Here is a 23,012-nt window from a genome sequence, read left to right on the forward strand (position 1 = left end):
CATATTACTCTCCTAGAAAACGGTTTATTTATTCGTTCCCAGATTTTTTTTCAGAAAAAAATGCGATCCGACTCGGCGGGAAATAACTTTTCTCGGAACTCCGAGTTGCCATGCGACGCAATTCCCCCCAAACCATGCCAAAAAGTCCCATTGGAATCCATGGAGAAGGGGAAAAAAATCCACAAATCAAGCTTCTTTTTCCAAGCCACGCTGCACGCGCATATACGGCAACTACCGATGTGATTTTTAGCTCATTTTGTTTGACCGATTCCAGCTGTTCCAATTTTAAACCATTCAGCTCATTCCCAATTTATTTTTGAATTTTCAAAATAAAAGCACAACATTATTATTTTTGTTTTTTAATGGAATGGAATGGGCTCCTATTTAAATAGTGCTTTTATAGCTTTACTGCGCGACCATTTTGGCAAATTGATTTGGTACACTCACGATTCTCAGATTTACCCAGAATTGACCTGATTTTGAGCAGGAAGTGACCCAGAAGTGACCTGATTTCAAAAGGAAGTGACCTGGAAGTGGCCTAAAATCAACAGAAAGTGACCTGTTTCAACAGGAAGTGACCCGGAAGTGGCCGAAAATCAACAGGAAGTGACCTGTTTAAACAGAACGTGACCCGGAAGTGGCCGAAAATCAACAGGAAGTGACCTGTTTAAACAGAAAGTGACCCAGAAGTGACCTGAATTGAACAGGAATTGGCCTAAAATCACTACAACTACTGCTACAAGTACTCCATGCGGCTTTCCACCTTGCAAGAGTCAGCAGTCCCATTCAAAATTTCAGCAGAATTTTTTCTAGTTCAAATATATAGACTCCCTACAACATACACTAAACCACAAAATAAAGATTGTTTAAAAATTACTGCCGCTCATATTATCAAAATATCCTCATCAAGGTGAATTTTTACCTCAGTGATTGACAAAATTGGGCCACATTTTACTTATTAACAGATGGTCCAGGGAAAAATAGATTAAAATACTGTATGTAGAATAGTTTAATAGCATTTTAAACATTTAATAACATTCATTACTAAGTAACCGTTTATTTAAAAACGAGACCCCCCCCCCAAAAAAAAAAATCTATTTTTGTTTTTAATAATTTACAATAAAACACATTTTACACAATTTACAATAAAACCAATTGTTAAAGATAGGCTAAATGAAATGAATGGGGGGGGGGGGGGTAATGACAGTTTAAGAAAATAGCAAATGTTCATAACAAATTTGAGAGTTATTAATATTTCAACAATAAATATAATTTGCCAATTGAGTCCAAATGTATTTTAATATTGTATACCAATTTTTAAGTGAAGTGTGTTTGGAAAAAATGCTTTATTTTTTTAACCATGCTTTATTTTTTAAACATATTGTTTAATTACATAGCCTAAAAGTTGATAAACGAATTAATAAAGTACTTAGTTAAATTAAAAAACATTTTAACTAACCAATTTTAAGGGAAGAAATTAATGCAAACACATACACGCGCACGAACGCACGCACGCGCACGCGCGCACACACACACGTACACATTTAAACACACAAATATGACAACACTATAACGTTACCTTGGTTTAGCCCGGTGCCCTTGAAAATCGTACGTGTACTTACTTCAACGCTTTGAAATAAAAAATAAAAATAAAATCTGTTAAATTCCACAGACAGGGCAACCCAGGACAAGACCTCCCATGTTATTTAGTTTTTAGGTAATATCGCGAGAGTATTGAACGAAGCCCCCCAATAGGACGAGAACACTGCAGGGCAATGAGTATGGTGTGTGGACCAAGTGGGTGTTCATGTTCGGCCTGATGTCATGAGGCGGAACGGGAGGCTCGGCTGCTAGCGTCTACGCGGGTGGGACGCGCGTAATAACAACCACGGTGCCGTTTTGCTGCTCACTTTTTGGACCTTTAATAGCGCGTCTGGACTTAAATACGTTTGTGGCCCCCGTCACTCTCATCCTCGTCCACCACCGCCACCACCGGTCCATGGAAGAAGAACAAGGAGCGGGGAGGAGTGAGGCTGCTCGGCTAACAAACTAAGGAGAACCAGGGGGAGCCGCCGTGATGGTGACGGGCTCTCGTTTTCCATGGTGACTTCGCCGAAAGCTATACAGCAAAAACCCACGGACACCACTGCTTCGCTTCTCGCACGCCTCGGTTTCTGCGTGAAATGTTAGCCCAGTCGTGGTTTCGGCCGTCGAGCAGCCTGCGGGCCGCAGCTCGACTCACCGAGCCCGATTCTGGAAAGTAGCTAGCCGCCTGCTAGCTGCATCTTTGCCCGATGCTTCCGAACGCATCCAAGGGGAGAACCCAAGCGCACAAGACGCGACCTATAGTTTGAGATGTGATGTGATGCTACGGCGTGGTGGAGAAGAGAGCTAAAACATCGCTACGAAAAATGCTCAGTGCAAGCACAAGAGCGGGGATTCCGCTGAGGTGGTAGAAGGGGTAGCGGGGGGCGAGGTTAGACTGACAACAGCCGCCCCACTGTCTCCTTCTTCCCGTGGTCACATTTGGACAACGTCCGCCACATTTGCCCATCACTAATCCCTGCCTCCTCCCCACCCTCATCATTGACAGGCTTGTTGGATGAAGGAGAAAATATGGATAAGCTGACCATCATTTCAGGGTGCCTGTTTCTGGCGGCGGATATCTTTGCAATAGCCAGCATTGCAAACCCAGACTGGATCAACACTGGCGAGTCAGCAGGTAAAAAAAAAAGGAAGTCCCGCTTGTCTTTTAGTTGGAACTTGGATGTCCAATTTCTCCATCCAAATGCTGGTGCATTTATCACCAGATTTACATATATAAGCGCGTATAGTCACTCTACAGAAGAGTGCACCCTAACATGCCTCCTAAATCAGTTGTTCTCAAACGTTTATCACCTAAAAATATGCTTAACTCCCCCAGTGCAGCCACCATGTTTATAAACAAACACTTATTAACGATTGAATGTATCCTAAAACTTGCATTAAATACAACTGAACTGTATTTAGGCAGTGATTCCACAACACTACACTTTGAGTATTTGTGCCCTCAACCAGTGATCGCGAAACCACTGGGCTGTGGACCGGTACCACGGGCCAGTTTACACCAGGCCACGACGGACTGCACAGTTGAAAGAATAAAAAACTAACGGTGTACTAACGATTTATTAAGGATCTAAGGCTAAAATATATTTTAGTTTGAAAAGTGGCTGGATTCTGTCACAACTGTCTATGACTAACGCTTGACACATGTCAATATGCGAATTAACGCAGTTGTGTAGTCCTGATACTAAATCCAAAATGTGGCTTCATATTTAATGTTACAGTATATCTACAAAATACCCCCGTTTTTCTGTTGCTCATATCATATATGGTAAGTGTTGCCCTTTTCATGGTGTTACAACATACAGATACATAAAAATACACAATGGATTTATGTTTGTCGTTGTAGCATTTGATTAAACACCCATGAGTTTTCAGTTTACTCCCTGCTTTCTCCTGTATTCTGAAAAGAGACTTGTGCAGTATATTGAAGACTACATTTTCCATAGGCTTGAATGGTTGATTGGCTGGCTGGTGACCAATCTAGGGTTGTGTACTCTTGCCTAAAGTTATCTGGAATAGGCTCCAGCGCACCCGCGACCTTAATCACAATGCGTTGGATGCCACATTGACTTCTTCACACAGCAAACTGCTTGAGATTAAATCAACAGCCAAGTCCCCTTTGCCTCAGTTCTATTAAAATGTGATTAATCATTTCAATTCCACACGTCAACAAAAATCTTTAGGCTCGATTAATTGATTATCATGCCCATCCGTAAAACTACAAAGCTTATTTATTTATTTATTTTTTTGTCCCGAATAATTCATATATGACAAAAGCTTGTGCGAGCCGTGCAACATTCAAGTGCCTGCCCTGGAAATGTGTTGCTTCTCTTGACAGACAGCTGTGTCTCTTTGTTCCCACTGCAGGATGACAGCTTAGTTACTCGGTCAGGGAGGGTTCATCGTCAACAAATGCACATTCTGCAACACATTAATGCCATAGAATTATCAATTTTGCACTTAATAAATTATGAGATGCAGGTTTTTGGTGATAGATCAAACTCTTGACTTTATTGTCCCACGGCCAAAACGCACAACAGTACAGTGTTGTGACATGGGTGTCGTTCAAGTGTGACCAACTTCCTCTGCTGACTGTTGCGGATGTCACTTCCTTATCTCTATGCCCATTGTGTTGGGCTGATTTGGATGTCCTTTGTGTGTTGGCTGGTTGCGTGAAGACAAGTGCAGACAAAGGAACAAGTGTCCAAATGGCTGTTTTCTCTCGTTCTGTGCATGTTCTAGCCAAAGTGTTGGTCATGCCAGCATTAACACTTTACTAAAAAAAAAAATTTTTAACAAGCAATTACCAGTAATCTTTTGATTATTTTTGTTGATTAATCAATTAATCTGATTGAAAGAAATGTTTAAATTTCCACCCCTTTATTCAAAAAGAGGACATTACAGTATTTCAAACTGACTGTGCAGAAAATGCGCAAGCAAAAAACGAATAATGCTGCGATTGTCTGGCAACCAGTTGAGGTTGTGGCCCGCCTCTCGCTCATTGACAGCTGGGATAGGCACAAGCACGCCTGTGCCCCATCAGCAGCAGAAGCGTTTCAGAGAAAGGATGGATGGAAAATTTATTATGATTCAGCTAGTGGTTTGGTCCTTAGCATGTCAGAAAATAGAAAAAACAAATTTGAATCAGTTGTGAGATCAAGTCCAGGCTTCGGCCTTCCTGGGTGGAGTTTGCATGTTCTCCCCGTGCTTGCGTGGGTTTTCTCCGGGTACTCCGGTTTCCTCCCACATTCCAAAAACATGCATGGCAGGGTAATTGAACACTCCAAATTGTCCATAGGTGTGATTGTGAGTGTGAATGGTTGTTTGTCTCTGTGTGCCCTGCGATTGGCTGGCAACCAGTTCAGGGTGTACCCCGCCTACTGCCCGAAGCCAGCTGGGATAGGCTCCAGCAACCCCCGCGACCCTTGTGAGGACAAGCGGTACAGAAAATGGATGGATGGATGGAATTTGAATCATTGTTTTCCAAAGTAAGAGCAAATATTTTATTTTGATTCAACACAATGATAATCAGACTGCTAGATAATATTTACTGTTGAGAAGATGCTAATGTAAGCATTTGGACAATTTTAAACAAAAAATGATCTTAACAATTCATTGATTAGCAAAAGTAATTATTAAGGTAATTGATTACTTGTCTATTAATAATTGCATCTCTAGTGTTGTTTGTTTTAAGTTTAAGAGAAAAAAAACACATTACACAATTAGTCAGATTTAATAGTATAAGCAGTAAATGTACAATAGGATCCAGCTTACATATTTAAAAAAAAAAAAAAAACTTTTTAAAAACTTCCGTAAATCAATGTGAAAGATCAACAGTGGTTTACATGCCATTTGTGCGTATTTAGAAATAATTGTTTCCTGTAGGAACAAGATGGAAATTTAATGGAACAGGTCAATTAATATCTTAACAATCTTACCTAAATTGTAAAAAGTGTGTCTTAACACTTAAAAACACTTCATTTTGATTTTGTTGATATCACGATGAACATACAGTATAGTTCAAGTGCTTGGCAGGTAATATCTGCAAATTGTTAGGCTAATAACATAATTGTCTAACTGTCATTATCAATTAAAAAAAAAAGAATCAACAAAATAAGAAGGAAATGCAACAAATTGAGTTTGGTTGCCTTGATTCAAATACTTGGATGACAATCTACACCAGGGATGCTCAAGTTCGGTCCTCGAGAGCCCCTATCCAGCCGGTTTTCCATGTTTCTCTCCACTAACACACCTGATTCACGATCAGCATCGTTATCAGGCTTCTGCAAAGCTTGCTGATTAGCTGATTATTAGATTCAGTTGTGCGGCAGGAGGGAAACATGGAAAACAGGCTGGATAGGGGCTCTCGAGGACCAAACTTGAGCACCCCTGATCTACACAAACAAAGAAACACACATTTTTAGCAAGCATATTGCTATTTTATTGACGTCATGGCACTAAATAAAAAATGACGTAGGCAATTATTCTGTTAGGCTAACAATATTGCATTTACCTGCCAGGACCGAGACATACCCCTATCCTAAGTGGCAAAAAGGGCTATTTTTGGTTCTTTTTGCGTCATCAAAGTTCTTCTTTTTGCCATCAAAAGCCAATGAAAAAGTAAAACGTCCTTGTGCAGTTCATCTTTTATTGGCTCACTGAACTGAGCTGAAGCTAAGATGTGTAACGCACTGATGCATATAACCTGCTCTCAACTCATTTGCATCCAGAAAAACAATTTAAGGATCTGAAGCATGTCACACGTTACCATTTGGCTTTGGGTTTTATGATCACTTACACTTATTTGACTTTAACCATAATTCAGATACACCGGAATGTTACATGAAATAAGCAGATCAACTATTTTTGGTACATTTTAATGTAGGGAAAGGAAAAATTGATCAAAAGCAAATGCTATCTTGTGAGGAATAAATCTTAACAGTTCAACATTCTTATCAGATAGTAAGTACCTGGCACCACTATACGACCAAAGCCACGGCATTGCGCTCAATACTTGGATCCAAATGATTCAATAATTTATTGTAAGGATAGACATTAAAATGAGCCAAAACTTGGAGGGGGGAAATATGTGAAACTCAACATTTCTTAGTAATCCTAGCCTCACCTTTAAGAATCAACATACTGTCGAGTTGAGCAGAAGCACCTCAGATGAGAGAGAGTGCAGTGAGTGACCACCAAGTTGTGTAGAAAGCCCTGACATTGTTCTCACATCAGCGTGATATCCTCGGGCAATAACACTTGAGGCTGATTTCCTGTGCTGAGCCATTGTTGCTGCAGCCTGCAGACAGAAAGTGTCATTCTTGGCAGCGGCGCTTCACGACTGCCCTCTCCATACTCGCCACTTCAAGTGGATGCCATTTCTCCAGAGCCTCAATAACCCCTGAATCACTCTCTGTGCTCGTCTGAAAACTGCTAAATCATATCCAAGAACAGACTGCCCTCTTCTCTTCATGTTGCTACCCGAGACCAGGGATAGATTATTACATGAAGCGTAATACCACGTTGTTGTTGTTGTTGTACAAATAGGTTTTGTTGTTGCATTTCCACCAGACCATTTTCACAGACGTTATCTTTACTAGCTTCTTTAAATACCCCCCGTCATTTTTGGGGAATAGCGTGGATCTTGTTGGCTCAATGTTAGCACAGGATGGGCATAAGAGATCGAATTGTTCTAAACAATGCTGTCAAACGTGGAATTCAATCAATTTAATGCTCCTATCCTATCAACAAGGTGATGGTGTGTACCCAAAGCAATTGCGATAAAATGCATTTCCCTAGCTAGCAGTGGGTAGGGTACAATGAATTCAGGCCCATCTCATCTGCGGCGTAATTAGGCAAAAGCAGATATCGAACCAAATGTGAAAAAGGAAGAGAGCAATGTTTGGTGCAAGACCATTTAAAATGAAACAAATATTGCAATGCTATAAATATCTAGAGTACAACAAATTGAGAAGTATAAAAGTAAAAAAGATAGATGCCAGTGCATCCTTTTAGCCTCAACTTTGGTATTAGTGACATTCATTAGGAGTTGTTTAAATGGTCACAACTGCTCAATAAGTTGCTGTAATATTAGTTGTCTTTGTAGAGGTTAAACAATGTCTGGAGTGTTGTGTTGCTGCACCTTTTAGGTTTAATTATCCGTTGCTTAAAGAGTTATGACTAGCATGTCTGTGGTGTTCTACAATGTATGTTAGCATTAAGCGAGCAGAACTTCATCAGTTATGTAGTGTTTAGCTAAAGAGTAAAGACACACAACTTTTAATTTTTGGTTTTATGTTAAATTTTACAGTAATCTTCTACCAGGTGTGACAGTAAACACTGATCATTTCGGATTATTTTCTTGACTCCGGTAAAAATTAACAATCAGTTATTGTTTGTTTGAATAATATTTTTTCATGTTTAAGGTTAAAACATCATATGGAGCCAAATGTTGCTGTCTAATGCAGTTGTGTCACACGTCAATTGCTTTAAGATGCAATCAATCAACAATGACTGCCACACAATCCAATCCGTAACAATCAATAAGACCATTATTATTTTCGTCCCTAACTTTGACTCTCATAGCGTGAAGTGAAAGATGCTTTCCAGCTTCCAGTGACTTGATCGCTTTAGTAGGAGAGAGTTAATTTGCAGTCCACCAAATTGTACTTTTAAATGTGCATTGCACATTTGTTTCCAATTAGAAATTCAATAGTAGGTTTTTTTCTGTAATGGTTGTACTTGGATGCAGCGTTGAAAGGACTGAAAGATTTGATAGGTAGACAAAAGTTATTTAATGGCCTTTATTGCTTTACGAACCCATTTACTAAAGGTTATATCTGTAATACTGGTTTGCAAATGCTGTGATTCATAACAAACATCTTTCAAGAGCACTTGTTCATATTCCAATTTAGCATACATCAAGGCACGAGAAAAGAAGACACGTTTTTCAAGAACCTTGCTTTGTGTATCATAATTAAGAGAAATTAGGAACAAAAATGTGCTTCGTTTGTGCTCCAATGTTAGTGGGCACTGTTAAAGCCCCCATTACTAGCAAGAAAACAGCTGCTGGCTGCTGTTCTTTTTGTCCGCCATGCATTTCAGCAGCCCGTTTGACTCATCCCACCAGAGTTTACAAACAGCAGTGTCCTCAATGCCCTGCTAATGAGAGCATCGCCATGCTGAGGATGAGCAGTTACGGCAGTCATTTCCTCTCATTTGGACCCGCACATGGCGACAGGCTCATTTTTATCCGAGTGAGTTAATTGCATGGCACAATGGAGGTGCGAAAGTTAGCAGCCCTTCTCATTGAAAATTGTCTGTAAACGAGCGGCGGGGAAGTAATGCAGACCATGTCTGCTGCCTAATGGGTGGCCATTTTGTTGGCCCTGGATACTAACAAGCTCCAGGCGTGGAAATACAACACATTATGTTCAGATCACTATTAGTGGTAGAAGCCCTTCTTCATTTTTTTCTGTGTAGATTATAATTTGCTGGGCACTCAATTTTAATTCACATTATGATGTTGTTGATGTTTCTCTGCCTTGATTTTTATTATCACATCTCCCTCTAGACCTGAATGGGGGTCACTGTTTATCCAGAATGACTATAAACTAGGGGTGGCACGTCAAGATTTCGAACCTCGAAATCAAAGAGAGTATCAACGATCCTCCCGTCCCCGCTCTTCTTTGACATAGTGTTTATTTGGTCATGTGACCGCATGCTCCACCAATGCTGCATTCGAGGATGTTCGGAAGTCGGACTTATCTGAGTGAGTTGGCTTTTCCCAGTTTTGACCTGAAAGCGTTCGAGGCGAACGTAAACAACCAAAATGGTGGATAGCGATAAATTGTTTTTTGTTTTGGTCCTCAACACTCATTTTGACCTCTAGCAAACTTGCCTTCTCGCAATTTTGCTTCAGGTATTGTTTTTATCTTATTTCATAAGCATTCCATACAGTTCAGTTAAGTAGTTCACCGTATAATTTCATGCAGGGAGATGGCGGCATCCTGTCACGTACGTTGTATTACGTGAAGCTATGTTGATTATTTATGAATGAAGAAAGCTATCTAGTTTTATACTCGAGTAACTTGTGTTTTACCATTCACGGTCTGTGTTTCCATAATGGTCGCCATTATAGAGTGACGTCACATTGTAGACCGCCGGTGAAGTCGGGGTACTCCCCCCCCCCCCCCCCCCCCGAGTTTGCAAGTGGGATTTCCGAGTTCGAGGGGGCATCCCCATACACACGTCCTAGTTTCGAAGTCGGAAAAGTCTGACTTCCGACAGAGATTGTTGGAAGTCGGTAATACCCGAGTTGGTTTTTCCCAGTTCCGACCTGAAAGCGTTCAAGGCAAAAGTAAACCAAATGGCGGATAGTGATAAAGTGTTTTTTATTTTGGTCCTCAAAAAATCATTTACACCTCCTCCAGCAAACTTATCTTCTTGCAGTTTTGCTTCATTTATTGTTTTTATCTTATTTCATAAGCATTTCATACAGTTCAGTAGTTCACCGTATAATATCATGCAGGGAGATAGCGGCATACTGTCACGTACGTTGTGTTACGTCATGTTATGTTACGTCATGTTATGTTACGTCATGTTATGTTACGTCATGTTATGTTGAATATTTATGAATGAAGAAAGCGATTTAGTTTTATATTCGAGTACATTGTGTCTTACCATTCACGGTCTGTGTTTCCATAGTGGTCGCCATTGTAGAGTAACTTGTAATCCGTCAGTAAAGTCGGGGTCCTTTTTTTTCCCCCGGCTTCGCAAGTGGAATTTCCCAGTTCAAGGGAGCGTTTCCTTACACACTTTCTGGTTTGAATTCGGAAAAGTCCGACTTCCGACCATCATCGAATTCAGCATAAGAGCTGCATATCTGCGGGGGTGCGGAAATGGACGAGGGAAAGGATGTGTGTATGCTGTTCGAGCGACACATGATGCAGATGTATTTACAATTCGACAAAACATTGAAACAACATCCGCGTTTCTCCCGTTGGCCAGGGTAGACACCGCGGGACCTGGTGCTTAAAGTAAGTTATTTGTTATTTCCGTGGAGTTGGTACATTGTGTCAATGGCCAGTGTAGTCTTCGACAACTCTGTGTGAATTAGATAAGTGCATATGGCTTTAGTAAATGTATGGAGATAAAGCGCTATTAAAGTGCACTCTATTTTCCGTTTAATATTTTGATCAAATTGGATTTTTAATATGTTTGACTATGAAGTGTTTTTTCGGGAAAAGTACAATAAGCGAGAGAGTTTATTCGGGACTTGGTCATTGATGTGAACGAGAATCTCGAGTGCTGATGACGGCCCCGAGTCCAGGCACTAGTCGCCATGTTTATTTACATCTGCTCGAGTATTTACAGTGGGTTGCGTGCCAAAAGCACGAGCTTAGGGTGTATTCAGACCTGCACTGTTTGGTCCTCTTTAAAGGGATCAGAGTTTGTTTCCCACGCTGATCCGGACTTTTTGTGAAGGTCTGAATACACATTAACAAATCCTGGTGCGGACCAAACAAGCGGACCGAGACCCACTTTTTGAAGTGGTCTCGGTCCTCTCCTAAACGCACTCGTAGCGGTTTGTTTCGCAGACTGAATACAAACCACGGATGATCTGCTCCAACTGAGGACGAGGCTGTTTCAAAATTAGAAACAGTGTCGCAGAACTTCCGTTAAATGAGCTGCTCTTGACGCTTGCAAATATCTTGCATCTAATAATGCCACAAATATGCAGAGCAGTAATGCAGCACGTCGTAATTTTCCTCTATTTCCGGGTTTTGTTATGCGTTCAGCCCTCATCATTTTTGTCCAATGGGAGCACAGATCGTCATGCTTGTCGATGTGATTACGCAATATAGTCCACTTGCAAAAAGCACAGTGTGAACCGTACCAAACAGAAAAAAATAAAGTCCGCTTTTGGTCCGGACCAAACAAGCGGACTAAAGGACTTTTCTGGTCTGAATACAACCTTATATACAAGTATACAGAAAGGGTGGGAACCTCTGGGTACCTCACGATACGATATGATATGCGATACAAGGCTCACGATAACGATTATTTCACGATATGATGATAGCGCGATTATCGTTATATTGGTCAGGTAATAAATCCACGACAATCTACGGTAAAACTATTCAAGACATAAATTAATGTTTTTTCAATGAGAAAATAGTTCTTTTTTTGTACCATCACTGAAACAAAATATTCAAACTGGTGTCTTCTTCACAGTGAGTACTTAAGTATTTTTTTTAAACAAATTCAAATGTCTTCTTAACAGAGACTACTTTCTTTGAACACATTTGTGTCTTTCTTAAACGCCATTGTTATGCAACATGTCATTCAGTTACATAGTGAATTGTTTAATTTGATAGACTCTGACGATTTTTTTGTGTAACATTGCAAAAGTAAATAAATAAAATTACTTAGATACCGTCGGTGGAAACGAGGCTCAAGTATCACGATTTATTGCGACATTGATATATCGTCACACTCCTAGTATACAGTACACTGATACACAAATACACACTGTGGCATTGTTGCCGTAGAGACAGAAAATAACGTGAAAACACTGTGGATAAATCAGTGTATTCAAGCGAGTCTCATAATGAGTGGGACGGCACTGCACGTACAAGTCGCTCCGTAATACAAAGTCCAAGGTTCCTTGCGAGTAGAAAAGAAGCGAAGAAGAAAAGAAGACAAAGAAAAAGAAGAGGAGGATGCATACAATGCAAATCAATGGACTTTTTTCTCAAACACTGGAAAATACTTCATCACTGTGGATCTCCGCTTCCGGTCCTTATATTAAGCGCTAGAAACAAGATGGATCGCAGAGTATATTGTACACTATCATATCTCAAGCATTTGCCAAAAATCATGTGGAAACTTGCATTGTACTTCGGTGCAGGTGGCGTGGGAGACTTGTTCATGTGTGTGTGTGTTTGGGTGAGTGAGTAAGGGGGGGGGGGGGTGCTTGCGTGCTATCCTTTCCTGATAATAAAATGTGGTCATTCCTCCCACCGAATCCACTTCTGACCTAGGGGGTCTATCGTGCCGGCGTGTGTCTGTAGAATGAAGGCTGGGTTTTTATTTTTTGGTATAGTAATGGCAGTCACTTACCAATTAACTAAGAAAAGCAATTCATGTGTGAGGTCTCTCACATTTTATAAATTGGTAATTTTTTTGGTATAACCTCTAATCTGTGTCGAAAAATGTTGTAGTGAAGCACTCCAAAAATGCCTCGTCACAACACACACTGCATGCATTTGGCGTGCATTTGCTGGGCTGAAAGCCCAATATTTTGTCCTGAAAAAGTCGTAACCACAACAGGCTGCTCGTTTTCTGTGGCGTTGTCCATGTGCTGTGTTGTGCGTCTGCCCTCCGCTTGGTTGGCAGACATTCCATGGAGAGCCACTGAAACAGCAGGATCACCAAAGATTCTGGGGAAGTGGTTGTAAAGCGTTACCATTAAGTCCAATATTGTCCTGTTCTCAGCACAAGTTAGGCTCCCTCACCTCTCGTTCCTCAATGATGGCCAAGGTGGCTTCGTAATAGAAGGGTGACTTAAAATATAGCCTGTGAGTCATTTTGAGTATTTGTCTTTAGCCTGACCTCTATTTTCTTCCCCCAAGGAGTTATTTCATAAGTGTTCTGCCGAGTGACAAGGGAATTACCGTGGCGATAAGACACGTTCTGAGACCAAACTACACTTCTCTGTCATATTGAGCTCAAATGGAAAAACTCGTATTTTGAATCACCAGCATGGTTTGTGTTGTTTGTGTTTTGTTGTTGCAGTGAAAGCCAGGCTATCGCCGGGTTTTGTACAAGGGCCAGGATTTCCTCTTGACCGCTAAAACCCGCCACACCCCTGGGGCAACAGTGCCTCTTTCCAAAAGGGGCGTCACATACAAATGTTCTCTTCTTCAGTCACAGTGTATGTTTGAAGTTTTTAAATTGTATTTTATTGGCAGGCAATAAGAGACAGTTGTGTGTGTGTGTTTTTAGCTATGCTTTCTAATGTCCAAGTATTGTATTTATTTATTTTTAATGATTTTTATTTTTTTTAATGCCATTTTTAGCTTTTAACATTTTTGCTTGACTGTATTGCCGGATAATATGGGATGCCAGGTATTTATTTGCATCTCTGGACACAGTGCAGCAGCAGCAGCACCCCATTATTTGTCTACATTTGGTAATTACGTGTGACAGCTAACCCACTGATTGAAAGCACGAGCAGGCATCAAGTGTGCACTGCACTAATCTGCTTTTGCTTAGTCAGGTAGAAATTCCCCTTGAGGCGCAGCCTAATTGAATTCCGCCATCTAGAGTGGCTGCACCAGTGCCAGTGAAGCATGTTCCTGCTCTGACTGCTGACACTTTGCTGTGACGCCGCTCTTCCTCATTTCGCTACCCGAGGCCATACATTTGCCCCTCTGTCTGATCTGATATCGTACCCAGTACACTCGCATCAAGTTACAGTGTGCTTTGTGATGCTAGATGTGCAATAAGGCGACAGAATGACTACAATTTTAAGGAGCTGCTGTTTATAGTAGATTTGGGAGAAACCATCACGTTTCAGTATTTAATTGGCAAGATTGGCGCATCAGAGGTAGAGCCCGCATTACTGCCTTCCAGACAGAAGTCAACGTAGCGCAACATTCCGTTCACATTGTCTAGCTTCTACTTTAAATAATACAGTGATTTTAAATGGGATCCCCAATGTAGGCGTTTTCGTTTGACCTCAGGCAGCTGGCAAAGCTGAAGTCTTTTCTTACAGTAGCACTTGGAAAATGTAATCCATGCCTTCATCACATCTCAGCAGGATTACTGCAATGCACTTGACTTTGGAGTCAGCCATCAAACATCTCCAGTTGGTTCAAAAATACTTCTATGCAGCCTATCTGCAATATGTAAGGGAGAGCACATAACTCCCATTCTGGCTTACCTCCACTGGCTGCTTTTGAGTACATTTTAAGATTCTGCTATTTCCTTCCAAATCTTGAAATGGCTTCACTGTCCATTCCTTAGTGTTCAACACAGCATGACTTGAGCCCTAATTTTCGTGTAATGTTTTTTTAACTTTGTAACTGTCTTATTGTTTTTACATTTTCTTTTGTTTGATTTTTGTTCATGTACAAAACACAGCTTTAAAGAAAAAAAGTTGAGCGGAGACCCTTTTTCTGGTTTCCCGCTTGTCCCTTCATGCCTCTTGACGCTATTTCAGGAACTGGCAAATTCGCCAGCTTCAACATGTCATTCGATATCGATCCCTTTCACGCGGGACAGCAACTTTGGACAAATGCTGTGGAAAAGCTGACTTTAATTCTCAAAGTGAAAGGAGCTTAAAAAGGACCAACCCAGGCCTATCTAATTTTCTGCTTAAACAGGCTGCTGTCCAAGCCTAAAAAGAAAGGAAAGAGTGCAAAACTTGGTCCGAGACCCCCCACAAAAAATGCACAACAACAAATTGAGTAAATAGTTGGAGTAAGGTTGTCCACGTTGCAGATTTTGACGTCTGCATCACACTGGAGAAAGTGTCTTTAGCTGTTGACGGTAATGTAATTGATTTCAGATGTCAACACAGTATGCTGTATGCATGTTCTAAACAGGAAATCAGTAGACTGGAATTTATTTTGACATTTTGGACTTCATTCTCATTTGGATAAAGTGTTTAAGAATCATTCAGTTTTTAGTACTTTTCTACATGCTGTCCTGCTCTTTTGTTTGTTTAAAGGGATACTTGACTCATTTAGAAATTTTCAGCATTAAGAAGATTTTAATTTGTTAACTTCATTATTTTTTTGTGAACATTTTTCACGTACAATTAATACCTTTAAAAAAAAAAAATTGCCACTTGCTGTTGACGGAAAATGAGCTCTTGGGCTCAGGTAACAACCAATCATGGCTCAGTTTGCTAACATCACATGACCAAATCCAGAGAACTGTTGAGCTGTGATTGGTCGTCACCTGAACCCTAGGACCTGACCATGCATTTTTTAGGCCGATGCCGATTTCTGGCAGACAAAAATACAAATTAATCTGCCGATTATTAAAAAAAATATATATATAATGCATAAAATTACCCCCCATTCCTTTTCAATGGGTGTCACAAACGCACAAACCTTCGCTATTAAGATTCTCTGCTTTGAATGACAAGTCCATAATATAATTTTATCAAAAATATTTCATGAAGTATACAAGGTTATTGTATAGATTTATGTGTCAACAATAAAACTATTCTTAATTGTTTACAACTGCTGTAAAGCATTAAACTTTTCTTTTATATATTTGTATCTTGTGTTATTTTCACAAGTCTTGGGACTTACTGGAATAACCTGGGAACTTGGGGGATTGTATTTCGTGGCATGTCATGTGGAAAGAAAAAAAAAATACTTGGATGCTCCCATCCTTGAATTTTGAGAAAAGAAAGTATTTGAATCCTTGAAATATCAACTTTAAATATAACTTGAAAGGACAATGACAGAATAAAAAAACAAAAAAGTTAAATAAAATAGAATAAACTAAAACAATAGCAACTGAAAAACAGTAAGAACAAAATAGTGTCTGTTCCTGATTAAAAAAGAAGAAAGTTGCGATTGAATTCTATTAAAATAACTTGTTTTTCACACATTGGGATAATTTGTGCCTTCGCATAGTGTTATCCCACTTGTGGGTATGTGTTCCCACAATATTTGTGTGTGGATATTCGCCATTTGAAGGAAAAACACTTCCGAAGTCAATGCTAACTTCCTGTTAGCATTTGAATGGGATCCTCCCTTCGCTTTTAGCATTAGCGCTAGGCTAGCAATGTTTTATAAACAAAGGATGTTTTATATTTAAATATACAGTGGATGTAATTCTTAACGTCGTGTGTTTAGTTTTACAGTTAACTCCAACTGCGGTGTCATGAAACAGCTTAAAGCAGTGGTCCCCAACCTTTTCTGTACCACGGACCGGTTTAATGTCTGACAATATTTTCACGGCCCAATCTAAAGGTTTAGCTGATAAAAACAAAATAAAATGACAAGAAAAAAACTGGTATTTTCTCTATAATAATAATGAACGTAAATCTACTGTGTAATCATGTGCAACTTTATTAACGGTGTCCGTAATGTCGCACCAACAACAGAACATCACATGAGCAACATCGTTTCTGCCCCAAAACAATGCAACACACTCTGGTCGCTATGGTAGCGTTTAAACATACCTTCAAAATAAGACACAACACAAAAACAAAGTGCATGAAAATACTCCAAAGGCTTGTCTTTTGCTGTGGGGTGCTTGCTCTCCAAGTGGCGAACCAATTTTGAAGGCTTCATCGCCTCATTAGAAAGCCGGTCACCGCATATTACGCACAGCGGGCTTGGTGCGTGCGAAACGACCGTGGCGATAAATCCATATTTTAAATACAATTCTTGATACTGCCTGTTAAAGGCAGCTTTCCCTTTTTTAGAGGGTCCAGGTTCCTCTTCTGTCCCTTCATTGGACCGTTTCCCATTCGCAAAGAAACTTTTTAAAGAAGTTTGTTTTTTGCTCATTTTGCTAGCTTGGAATTAAATTTAGCGTGATGTATCATGTGACGTGTGGTGTAGCGGCCTTGAAGTGCGTCAAGTGGGGCGGATGTAACAGACAGAATCCGGCCACTTTTCAAAATGAAACATAATTTTCGAAAAAATTAAAATAATGCAATTTTTTTTCTTTCGGTACCAAATGACCCACGGCCCGGTACCAAATGACTCGCGGCCCGGTGGTTGGGGACCACTGGCTTAAAGGACGCTTAGGGACAACAGAATAACCAGAATAACATACGCTACACACTTGCTAGTTGCTAATGGTATGTGAGCAAAAATGGTGCATTCGGGGTACTTTCACAGCGTCGGAAGCTTAGGTTTTCTTCAATAACATTTTAAGGGGAAAATAATCGGCCATTTGGCCCAATTAGCCGATTGTTTTGGCCAATATTTGAAGGCCAATAATCGGCCGATTAATCGGTCGGGCCCTACTTGTGATGTAATTTTTAGTCGAGCGCAAGTGGCAAAATGTGTTTTAATTTCAAAGGTATCAATTGTACATGAAAAATAATGATGTTATCAAATTAATTATAGACCAAATATGAACTTTTTATTGCTAAAAATGGCTACATGAGTCAAAGTATCCCTTTAAATCAGGGGTGTCAAAGTCAATTATCACAGAGGGCCCCCCCTAAAAAATTGGCCACAAGCCGAGGGTCAAACTGGGTCAACATTTATTAAAACATATCATTATGATTGCACCTAACCAAAAACTGTATTTAAAGCTTTTCTCTTGTATTTGTCATCGTTAGACGTTTGATGATGCCTTCTTAGATTATAATCTTTCATTACAGCCAAATTTTCCTGTCTTGAAACCCCCTGTTCTCCACATCCACTTTCCGTTTAGCCATTTTGGTGAGGAGGGGCTGAAAACAAACATCATCCACTCGAACTGCTCATGAATGTGTTGGACGCCACAGACTTCCGACTTCCGTAAATTCGAGCCGCTCTGTAGTGAAGTCGCGGCAACCGTTGCATTGTGGGTAATGTAGTTTTGGCGCGTGTAAAACACCAACGAGCGGCTATAGCGTGCGGGCCGGTTTCAATCGTAATTAAAAGTCATCCCGAGGACCTGATAGACTTCATTCGCGGGCCGGATGGGCCTTGACTTTGACATATGTTCTTTAAATAAATCAGCTAATGTAAATTGATAAGAGAATTGTTGCAATATAATTTTGATCAACTACACTGTGTTATATCACAGTAATGTTAATATAAACCAGCGTTTTACAACCTTTCCATATCCTCAAGCAAATTAAAAATGTGATTCCCGGTGGCGCCCATATATATAAAAATATGATAAATTGCCATTGTATTTACATGGGGTACATATCAATTAATGACCATGAAAGGGTGATATAAGCAATAAACAAGGTGTCCATCTCTACAATTGAGAATGTATGAGCAAGTCAGGCTGTCTTGCACTGGTATAATTAGAGCCGCCCTTGTGGAGAAGGACATCACCTTAACTGTCACAAAATCTGTGGCAAATTAAAGAAGCCTTTCCATTCCTGCCTGGCCGGATCCGTGCTTTGTCTAGGTGTCAGTGGGGCAGTCATACTTTGGTCTTCTCTCTCAGGTTCATGTCATTATTTCAGACACAAATTCACAGAAATTGCTGCTGCGTGTCTACAGTGTGACTTTTCTTGCTTATTTTCTACCGGGGTATATACTCAGTCCAGAGATTTCTTATGTCAGGTTTTAGAGATAGACCGATATGTTTTTTTTCAGGGCCGATACAGATAACGATTATTAGTAGTCAAGGTTGCCGATAACCGATCTTTGGAGCCGATAATCATTTTCACTAAAATGGAAAACATTGGCATAAAAATTTGAAAAAATACAAACTCCCGCTCTTAGTTTTTTGGGGGAATTTTTAAGCATATATTTATTGAACAACTTTTAGGGTTTGTAAAATATCGAAGTAAAAAAAACAAAAACAATCTTAGTCAATAGATATCTTTGTTTTAAAAATCTAACAAAAAGTTCCGGGATCTCCCAGGGTTAGTGGCATGTTTTCAAAAGTTAAATAAAAACTTTTTCCACAGTAAATAAAGTATTCCAAAATTTCTAAATATCTAAAGTACAAATTGTTTTAATTTCAAACAAAAACAGAAGGTGCAAAAAGTTCCCAGGGTCAGCAGCATTTTTTTTTTTTAATAGTTCCCTGAAGTTAACACTTAAAAACATAAAAACATTTTTTTAATGAATTTACTATCGACCATATGATTCTTCAAAATGGCCAATGCTGATGTTTATCAAAATGCTGAATATTGGCGCCGATAATCAGCCTGGGCGATAATCGGTCTATCCCTAATAGGTTTAGGGATGATATAATAATGTCCATGGATAGTTTGTTAAATACGATCACTGGGTGTACATGATGTCATTTGCATTGACTGCAAAATGAAGTTTGAATGTAAACAACTGCCGTTTTCTCACAACCGATAATATGTCATTTGATCGGTAACACACATAAAGTAATGGTTCAAGTTCCCTATCCCATTTCGTCTTTTCTCTTGCTTCTGCTTCGTTTGTCAATTTTTCCATAACAAAATCATCTTTAAGCCATTCATTTTCAATCATTATGTTGTAAGATACATTTAAAACCATATTTTTTTTAAACCATCTTGTGATCATAGTTTGTGGTATATTTATGGTGTAAACTATTGAGGTCAACAATTATATTTACTTCCCCCCGATTATCAGTCACTACTGATTCCTAGATTTAATTGTATTTACACGGCAGCCTGCCTATCTGCAGTTGCACTCATAAAAAAATCCTGGCCACTATTTGCGTAAATGTTGACAACTCAGGTGAGTTACATCTAAACGTAATTTCTCCTTCCAGGTGCCCTCACAGTTGGTCTTGTCCGGCAATGTCAAACCATCCACGGACGGGACCGGACTTGCATCCCTCCACGGTTGCCTCCTGAGTGGGTCACCACGCTTTTCTTCATAATCATGGGCATCATCTCCCTCACTGTCACCTGCGGACTCCTCGTGGCATCACACTGGCGCCGAGAGGCCACCAAGTACGCCCGCTGGATCGCCTTCACTGGCAGTAAGTGAGCTGCACAATGAGAGTTAATTTTTCTTCACTAGACTCGCTGCCAGCATATTCTCCCCGAAGCTTTCCCCACTTTGCTCCATCTCATTGAATCCGCCATGACGCATCCTTTACAAAACTGTCTGGGCTACTTAAATATATTCTCACGGTATTTTTAGGCTTCTTCGAATTGACTGTGCTGTGCATTTTCTCATTTTCTCCCATATAGAGGAGAATAGTCTTATTTATTATATTTAACATGTGTGCTCCTTATATCTTAATCCAAAGGGCAGCCTTTTTTTCATTTCCTTGTAAACTACTGTGTACTTCTCCGTTTGTTTTGTTTGAACATAGCCACCCTTTGTTGTTTTCTCAACAGAATTATAAAAATGATGTACTTTGCCATCTCATTCTTTGACAGGGCTGCATTCATAAGGCTGAGTGGCTGTTGAATGGTCGCTCAGCTCCGAAAATAGACAGCCACGAGTACGCTTACACAGATGATGCCACGGCAGAGCCTTGAATGCAGCCATTACATTGTTAGACTGCCGGATGCATCTTATATTACTGACATCCATGTTTGGCGATTTTGACAGGCGCAGACTCCTTCCCTTGTGATTTGCATGACAGATGAAAAGCTGATCGATCCTGTTTTTCCCCTAAAATTCCATCTAAAACAAGTCAAATCTATGTACAGTAATTTCTGGACTACAAGCCGCTACTTTTTTCGCTTGCATTTGACCCTGCGGCTAATACAAAGGTCCATCAGATCACAATGGGGCACACTATAAAGGAAGCGCCACAAGAGCGTCAGGCCGAGCAAAACAAACCAATTGAGCCCTATTACGGTAGGAGAGACAGAACGAGAGCGAGACAATTTGCGTCCTCATTATGGAAAAGAAAATAGCGGGAATCCGGTGCGGTAACATTAAAACACCTTCGGCCTATAGTCGGGTGCGACTTATATGTGTAACAAACTCGAGTATTCGCCATATTTAGCTAAAGCGGCTTATAGTCAGGTGTGCCTTGTAGTCCAGAAATTACTGTATGTTCAGTGGCTACATTTGTAGCCTTGAGCAAATTCAAAGGCGTTCTTAGGTGTTTTTTCCTGACAGAGTACTTACTTTTGGGTAGTCACTCAATACTTGATAAAGCAATTAGCCCTAGCAATTGTGATTATTATTTTTAATCAAAGCTTGAATGAAATATAAAATGAAAAGTCAACAATGTAATTTGCTCAAATGTGTAAAGAAAAAAAATAACAGCGTACCTCCTGAAAAACCAATAGCAGGCTCCCTTATTTTCTGTAACTGCTTTTGCTAAATCCGGGACAATGTCTTGAACCTGTGCTCGGCGCAAGAAATTTCAAGACAAGGCGTTCTCGAGGTTGGCGGTCATTGGTCTTCTAACAGGAAAAAAAAAATCAAACACAGAGCTACTAACAAACAAGAACAAAATATTGTACTATTTCAAAGTGTCTTGATAAAATTACACGATCTGTAAAATAAGCTGAAACAATGTGGAGAAGGAACTCTTCAAACCAGAGAATTTGGGAGCACTTGGATGAGTAGTAAGGGTTGAAGTTTTTTTTTTGTAGTCAACACTAATGTGATGAAAGTCAAGCCGAAGTCAATTGATGATGTCACTGATATTTTTCAACACATAACTATTTTTTTCATTACTGATTTAAGACATTCCGAGGGGCCGGCATTAGTTAAATCTAATGATTAAAAATCCAACTCACCATTACGCTGCAGGAAGGTAGTTGTGGTAATTAGTGGGAGCCTGCATGTTTCTCTAAAACGAGCCTGCAGGTCTAATCTTGTGTTCCACAGAGAGCACTTTCTTTTTTTTCTGGAGAGCTCAGTTCATTCATTCGGTAATTTTACCGATTTGACATGTCATCATCATTGCTCTCTTTTTTTCTTTCTTTCTTTTTCTTTTCTTTTCTTTTTTAAATTAATTTTTATTTTGCGTGTGTGCGTGCATGCGTGTGTGCGTATTCATTAGTTCACAGAGAGCACTTTCGTCTCACCCGTCTGCTGCTATCGTCCAAGTTCTTGTTAGCACACAGTTGTTGTCTGCGCATTATGGGACATAACATTTTGTCGTCGATAAGGAGTCGCAAAGTTGACTAATCGGTTCAACCTCTCGTGTTAACCTTAAAGATCCTCAGTTAACATGGCTCCCATGTACTGCATTCAAGCAAGTCAGTCGTAGTATCAGAGCTTTTTTATGAATACAAGTACAGACATACAGTTTTGGCCTTAGTCTTTATCCATGGTTACACAATTCCACCTAGAGGAAAATTCAAGCTGTTGCCATGGTAATCGCGAGCAATTGCCTCCCTGCTGTGCTGCTAGTGGTCAAACAAGACACGAGGTGTATTAGTAGAGTGCTATGGTTGTTTCCTCGCAGCGTTAATGCATGAAAATCATCAGTGGTTTAAATGAGAAAAACAGAACTGGTGCAGTATATTTCTGTGGGGGACAAAAATGACAAAGTCAGTGTTGTTCAGTCAAGATTCTATTTTAGGTTTCTGAGGGATGAGGCGGCAGATATGTTTTGTTTGTCCTTTCAAGGTTTCTGTGCTTGAGCTGTGATGATGAACAACACACCTTTTGGCCACTGAATATGAGAAGGAGAAAGAGGGAATTCAGAGGACAGATGAGAAGATTAAATTGACAGTCCTCACCCTTCGCACCAGCCATGTTACTTGGCACATAAGCAGACAAAACACTCACTGCAGATTAGGCTATATGCAACCTAGCCTAAAGTAACAT

The 23,012-nt window shown here is 40.0% G+C and overlaps 1 protein-coding gene across 1 annotated transcript in view; it reads left to right on the plus strand.

Moving 5' to 3' along the window:
* Positions 1 to 1,766: 1,766 nt before the first annotated feature.
* The window catches only part of mosmoa (modulator of smoothened a), a 32,081-nt gene continuing 10,835 nt past the window's right edge, over positions 1,767 to 23,012 (plus strand). The window contains exons 1-2 of the mRNA XM_086093426.1: positions 1,767 to 2,722; positions 20,032 to 20,244. Of these exons, the coding sequence (XP_085949552.1) occupies positions 2,617 to 2,722; positions 20,032 to 20,244 (319 nt within the window). The 5' untranslated portion in view covers positions 1,767 to 2,616. The remainder of the gene's footprint in view (positions 2,723 to 20,031; positions 20,245 to 23,012) is intronic.

This window comes from Leptonotus elevatus, chromosome 1 (assembly GCF_054856555.1).
Source record: "Leptonotus elevatus isolate MCC_2025b chromosome 1, RoL_Lele_1.0, whole genome shotgun sequence".
Taxonomy (NCBI): domain Eukaryota; kingdom Metazoa; phylum Chordata; class Actinopteri; order Syngnathiformes; family Syngnathidae; genus Leptonotus; species Leptonotus elevatus.